Source organism: Poecilia formosa, unplaced genomic scaffold (assembly GCF_000485575.1).
Source record: "Poecilia formosa unplaced genomic scaffold, Poecilia_formosa-5.1.2 Scaffold142, whole genome shotgun sequence".
Classification (NCBI taxonomy): Eukaryota; Metazoa; Chordata; class Actinopteri; order Cyprinodontiformes; family Poeciliidae; genus Poecilia; species Poecilia formosa.
The window spans coordinates 1,660,711-1,667,959 of NW_006800081.1; the positions used below are offsets into that span (position 1 = coordinate 1,660,711).

Consider the following 7,249-nt stretch of genomic DNA (forward strand, 5'->3'; position numbering starts at 1 on the left):
AGTGTGTGTTTCCAGATTTCTTCTCTAAACAGACTCATGTGTTCCTGAACAGATCTCAGATATGATTCATCAGCGTTGATCATCACAGGAACAACCAGCAGCACAGCATGTGGTCCTGGAGGACACAGATTCACACTGTTCTCTATTTCCAGTTTATCCATCTCACTGGTTTCCTGAAGGATGTTGACATAAAACCATCCAGGAGAATCGACCACTGTGAGCCGCCTTCCTTCAACCACACCATGGCTGATTTCACTGTGGGTTGTTCTTCTGTAACCCTTTTTGTCAACATTCAACATTAAACATTTTTCAAGAATGTGGTTCCTTGTTGAGCTTTTACCACCAAATGATCCTCCAATCATCACTATTTTTAAATGGTCTGGAGGAACTTTTCCATCTAATCCAACAAAACAGAAAAAAAAACAACAAATTATTTAGTTTACTCAATTTAAAAATGTGTAACTCAGTGTTACTTACAGCCATGTTGATTACACAGAAAAAAAGAAACAGCTGCAAAGTTTTTAGTGGTTAAAAGAGAATGGTTAAAGTACACAAAAGGTAAATCTATTGCATGAATTGTGTGATTTAGATAATCTTATGTAACTTTTGTGTCTTATTTTACTTTAGAGGTACCAGTGAAGGGTTAAAAGATTTAGTAAAAGAAAGCAAAAGTGATTGTTTTTACACTTTGTCTAATTTCTCCAGCTCTCTGTTGGTTTTCTGTTTCTGAAGCCTTTCCCTGAAAATAATCATAAAATTTAGTTTGTTTTACCAAGAAACAATAAAACTGCTTTGCATCTTAAATCTGATTTAAAGTTTCTTTTCTTCAAGTGATTCTCAAACATTTTCCAAAAGATAAACTTCAACAATGTTATGCTGAGTGTAACATGTGATGTTCTCATAGAAGATGTGAATGGTTATTGAATCTAATGCTATTTGCTAATAATAATATTCTAATAATGTCTACTACAGATATAATAAAATGATTAATAACAGTATTATTATTAATCTATCATTACTGATGACTGAATCTAAATTAAGCTACGACATTTAATTTCCCTTTGGGATTAATAAAGTATTCTTGAATTTAAATTCAAAATACTGAACTTGAACATTTACTTCCTGCAACATGAGCACCAGTGGAGGTTCTAGATCAAATTTACCGAGGGCTCCAATGTTTTTACATGAAGGCACAAGATAAAAGCAATGAAACAAAAAGAAAGCACAAAACTCAATGCTGTATTTTGTTATTATTCATACTAAACAATGTTAATATTAATTTAGCCACAGAACCAAGGAGCCTCTAGTGACTCTGGAGCTACAAGTTGCACATTTCTGATCCAGCAGATGAAAACTCTGATCAATGAAATTTGTCCAAGTGAATAATTGGTTGCATTTCTGTGCCAGTGAATGATATAGATTTAGTTTTATCTCTTCACTCAGAGGCTTCACCTCAGAAGTGAGGGAAAACATTTTTCACAGCTCAATTGAGTGATTTATTGTAAAATATGGTAAAACTCAAAACTGCTGGTATTTCAGCATAAATTAGATGTTTTTGTTTTCACAGTGTTGCTAAGAATGCACACAATCACTAAAAGAAAAAAAAATAAAGCCATTACCCACATCTACATCTACAGCAGGGGTGTCAAACTCCAGTCCTCAAGGCTGCTGTCCTGCAGTTTTTAGATGTGCCACAGGTACAAAACACTAGCATGAAATAGTTTTATTACCTCCTTCTTGTGTAGATACATTCTCCAGAGCCTTAATGACCTAATTATTCTATTCAGGTGTGGTGTAACAGAGGCACATCTAAAGGTTGCAGGGCAGTGGCCCTCCAGGACTGGAGTTTGACACCTGTGGTCTACAAGGTAGTAGTTGTACCTTGTACAACTGTAGTTTATTAGAAATAAAGAAACGTGTAGCCTACCTTTAATCTGTATCTTCAGTTTGTTTCTTTGTTTCTGGACTTGATCAAACCTTTTTGAGGCTCTTTCAGTCAAATCTCTCATTTCTTTTCTCAGAGTTTCTCCTTGACTTCTGTCAACAGAACAGTGTCTGAATCCATTGTTTGTAATCAGGGTCTCAATTTTCTCTAAAAGCTTCTTGACTTGATCTCTATCTTCTCTGTTACTGATGTTGAGAAAATGTTTTCTGTTTCCACATTGTTGAAGAATCCACTGCAGGGTTGGACTTTTTCTTATTCTGGACTTAATCTCTTCATCACTACATGGAGCGACTGCAGTGAACAACACGATGGTGTGACTGAAAACATCTGCATTGAAAAGCTCCAAGTGTTGCTGTAATGATGATTTCACAAGCTGAGGTAAATATAAACCAACAGGAATGACCAGGAGAAAGACATGAGGTCCTGGGGGACACAGATGGACACTGTTCTGGATTTCTATCTGATCCAGTTTTGNAGATTTAGTTTTATCTCTTCACTCAGAGGCATTATCTCAGAAATGAGGGAAAAAAAATTTCACAGCTCAACTGAATGATTTGAATTTAAATTCAAAATACTGAATCCACTGAATTTGAACATTTACTTCCTCTCCTTAGAGTACTGTAAAAAACATTTGTAATTCACGGTAAAGTTAAAATTTTAGAAGTTCAATAATTCTTTAAACTACGTACAAAAAAAAAAAAAATCTAAAACCATTACCCACATCTACAGCAGCGGTGTCAAACTCCAGTCCTCTAGGCCGCTGTCTTGCAGTTTATAGATGTGCCACAGGTACAAAACACTGGAATTAATTACCTCCTTCTTGTGTAGATAAATTCTCCAGAGCCTTAATGACCTAATTATTGTATTCAGGTGTGGTGCAGCAGAGGCACATCTAAAGGTTGCAGAGCAGTGGTCCTCCAGGACTGGAGTTTGACACCTGTGATCTACAAGGTAAGCAGCACTGTAGTTTGTTGCAAAAAAGAAACTTGTAACCTACCTTCAATCTGTAGCTTCAGTTTGTTTCTTTGTTTCTGGACTTGATCAAACCTTTTTGAGGCTCTTTCAGTCAAATCTCTCATTTCTTTTCTCAGAGTTTCTCCTTGACTTCTGTCAACAGAATAGTGTCTGAATCCATTGTTTGTAATCAGGGTCTCAATTTTCTTTAAAAGCTTCTTGACTTGATCTCTATCTTCTCTGTTACTGATGTTGAGAAAATGTTTTCTGTTTCCACATTGTTGAAGAATCCACTGCAGGGCTGGATTTCTTCTGATTTTAGATTCTACAGTTTCATTACATGGAGCGACTGCAGTGAACAACACGATGGTGTGACTGAAAACATCCACATTGAAAAGCTCCAGGTGATCCTTTAATGATGCTTTGGCTCGCTGAGAGAAATATAAACTGACAGGAATGACCAGCAGAAAGACATGAGGTCCTGGGGGACACAGATGGACACTGTTCTGGATTTCTATCTGATCCAGTTTTGGGGTGTTTTCTTTAGGCCAAGTCCACCACCATCCTGGAGTATCAACCACTGTGACTCGTTTACCAAGCACTTCCTGGTGTCTCGCTTCACTCTGAGCTGTTCTTCTGCTGGTGTCAAAAACATTTTGACCCAGGATGAAGTTTCCAGCTGAACTTTTACCACTGAGAAGGTCATTATATCTTCCTCCAATCAACACAATCCTCAACTCTGTTGAATGATTGCTTTGTGCTGTTAAGAGAGACAAGGAATTAGTCGCATAATGTTAGAAAGAGCAATTACCTATTTAGGCCTCTAGAGGATGTTTTCCTCATTTAATTTAGCAGCATGTTCTCATAGCATGAATGAATAGTCATTAGAAAGAATTAACAAAAAAATGCTGATTAGAAATAAGGTAAAGTTTGAGAGAGAGGTTTATGTAGAGATCACTGACCTGAGTTGGAAATATCAGAAGCCATCATTTGGCTTCACTTGAAAACCAAAAGTGAAAGCGAAGTTTGAATTGGAAAGTCCCTTTTTTAAGCTTTTTTTTTTTTTTGGGCCAACATTGCCATCTCCTGGATTACTGGAAGGACTATTCCAATGTTATGACCCGCCTTGAGGTAACTCAGTAACAGGGTGACTTTGTGCTGCAAGGAAAAATATTGAGTTAGAACCTAGATTGCACACGATGTTAAATCAACGTTGAATTATAGTCAGAATGGTTGAAGTCAACAACTGATGGTGGATCAATCATCTAACAACCATCCAGTTCTAACCATTGAAACTGTGTCATTGAATCAATGTTGTTTTGTGGTTGATTTCTCATCAATGAAATGCTGACGTCTGATCACCATCTGATCAATGTTGAATCAATGTCAGCTGTTTTGCCACACACCTTCCCCTCCTCTCCTCTGGACCTCTGGGTCAGAGCATTTTATTACTGAGCGGGGGTTATCACATTTTTAATGACGCTGTAGAAGATAGTGGGTGGTGATTCCTTTCTGTACATTTTCTTACTTGTTCATAAAAAATCTTACTGAATGTTTGTTATATATTGACACACAAATATCTACAACTTACTGCAAGGAGTGGAGCGGTCCACCCCCACCATTTACATGAGTGGGATGTCCCAACCACACAGCCACTTTGCTGTTGGCTTGTTGGCAAAAGTTGCTAATAGCCTAGTCAACTAACATTAAGATAAATATGAATGAATATTCATTAGTGTGTCCTTATTAATTTAACAGTGAGTGCACAGGGGGAACTGTATGGTTTGTATTTGTTCTCAGACCTGTAACCAGTACACTGTTTAATATTTCAATGTCTTTCAGAACTTTTCAAATGTTTATCATCTTTCTAACCAGTACCTTCCTCACTTTTATTTTTGTGCTTTTCAGCCGCTGCTCTGCAGTTTGACCGAAAGCTGACTCTTGAGGACTGCAGCAAAATTGTCAAGAAGTGGCTTCATTACACACCAGAACGACAGGAAGACATCGCAAGGAATCAAAGTGACGCCAACCAGAGTCAAACTGGGGATACCATAACTTGTACTGTTTCCCTGCTTCATACAGTACAAAGCTTAACCTCATGGTGGTTGTTCATCCATGGACAATAAGACTGTTGTTCTGACAGTCAAAAACGAGTCAAATATGTTTTCTTCTCTTTTCTTAAAATGTTATATCAATCCCATGTTGTCATTTTTAACCTTTTGTACACAGTTTTGGTAATATGTTGTTGCAAGATGCTTTTGAATGACACATAAACATGATACCCATCATCTGCCAATAAAATGGTGTGTTTAACACCAGTGATGAAACTTTTAGTGGTATGTTATGATGTAGACCTATCAAAGCTAAAAATGTACATAAATCTGTAACTTTCATGCATGTAGATCCACATTTAGATGATGGTTGATTCCTAACGGATTCAATGTAATATCAACACAAATATGCATGTAAATTGACATACAGATTGTTCAATCAACACTGACCACTTTCAATGTTGTTTCACTCATTTTGTGCTATCTGGGAACCTACATTAGTACCAGCACAGAATGTACTTTCTAAGTCAACTGTATATTCCTATTGAAACACTTTTCTAAAAAAAGTAAATATCAATAACATTAACACACACAATTACATTTAAAATAAACCTAAAACACAAACAACTATAAAAGCAGAGGGAGATATTTTGTCCAACTTCTATCTCTTGCATAAAGTCTTGGAAATCAACATTTTCAGGCACTAAAACAAAAGTTTGAAAAAAAATACTCCAAGATAGACATTTATGGAAAGTTTTATGAAAATGTCAGACCTGAATTGTAAATATCGGCTGAAGCAGCCATTTCGTTAGATTCACTCAAGGTTTCTGCTGTTTGAATGTTCCCACAAAATTTGTTCCTAAATGAAAGTAAAGAGAGCAGAGGTTGATGATGTGCTTGATGACTGATAAAATCAAACATGGTCAGAGATCGCCATCTGTTGGATTAGAATCACTGCATTTTTACTGTGCCAACCTAAATCGTCAATGTCACATTATTTTGTAATGTGACATTGTGTGTAATGTCAACAGCAGTTGATGACAAAAATAAAATACAGAGAAATTAAATAAAAACATCTGTATTACAGTTAATAAAAGTAAATATTTTACAATAAAACTGAAACTTAAGAAATCAATAAACAAATAGGTTTTTATCAATTAACAGAATAAATCCAGTGGGGCAAATAAAAAAAGGAAAATTAATATTTACTATCTAATTAAATGGTGAAGCATTACATAGTGATTTTAAATTTTGAAATTTTTGGTCTTCACATGTCAAATGCTTTAATATTTGAAAGTTACTTAAGAGGGATTTTGCCTGTTAATGCAGTTTAGCCAGTAATGTTCAGGATGTTTACTGCACCTGTATTAGTTTATAATTTACAGTGAATGTAACTCAGTTCCCTTTGACCAAACACTCAAACAATTAGAAACTTTAATTTCAGTTTTTAAGAGCTTGATTCCTGATGTCAGATTTGTTTTTTACATACTTATACTATGTTTGATTACATTTATAAGGAGTGATTTTCAATCAGGAAATTAATGCTTAAAAATGAAAACCTGAAACAAAAAAATCTTAAATTAGAAAAACTCACTCTCAATACCAGCAGATTAAATAATTGTAGCTCTAAATCTAATCTCAGGAACCCATGGACAAACCTTTATGGGACCCATATTGTCTGCCCTCCTTTCCCTCATATGGGGCCCATCTAGGTATGCTGGCAGGGTTCCCACCATTAATCACAATAAATCATAGTAGATTTGAGCTCCTACCATCTAGAAAGAGATTCAGTTAGCCCAAAGTAAGAACCAACAGATGGAAAAGCTTTTTTATTACTTATTGTTGTGACAAATGGGATTGCTGTCATTTTAGTCTGTAAGTTTCAATTTGTATTTATTCTGATGTTCTTCCTTGATATACATTAAAGTTTTTTTTTCACTATTCCCTTTATTTAACCAGGTAAACCCCATTGAGTTCTAGATCTCAGTTTCAAGAGGAACCTGGCCAGAAGTTCCTCTTGAAACTGAGACTTCTGGGACACACAACAACCTTAAATACTAATTAATACATACGCACAAGTTTAAAACAAATACAAAACAATTTGAAAGCAATGACACTTCCTCCTATGAGCACAATACTCATCTCTGTAGCAGGGCGGCTTTGTGCTGTTAGGAGAGCATAAGCCATTATTTGCATGAGGTTTAGAGACACCTACTTTTGCTTAGGCAATGTTTTCTAACTCATATATTCCTTTCTGTCATACGATTTGGAACAATAATAAACTAATAATAAACTAATA

General features: G+C 35.7%; 1 protein-coding gene across 1 annotated transcript in view; it reads right to left on the bottom strand.

Moving 5' to 3' along the window:
* Positions 1-7,249, bottom strand: part of LOC103145509 (GTPase IMAP family member 8-like) — an 11,525-nt gene that overhangs the window by 2,866 nt on the left and 1,410 nt on the right. The window contains exons 2-4 of the mRNA XM_016676789.1: positions 3,862-4,057; positions 2,943-3,659; positions 8-397 (exon numbers count right to left, since the gene is read on the bottom strand). Coding sequence (XP_016532275.1) covers positions 8-397; positions 2,943-3,659; positions 3,862-3,889 — 1,135 coding nt within the window. The 5' untranslated portion in view covers positions 3,890-4,057. The remainder of the gene's footprint in view (positions 1-7; positions 398-2,942; positions 3,660-3,861; positions 4,058-7,249) is intronic.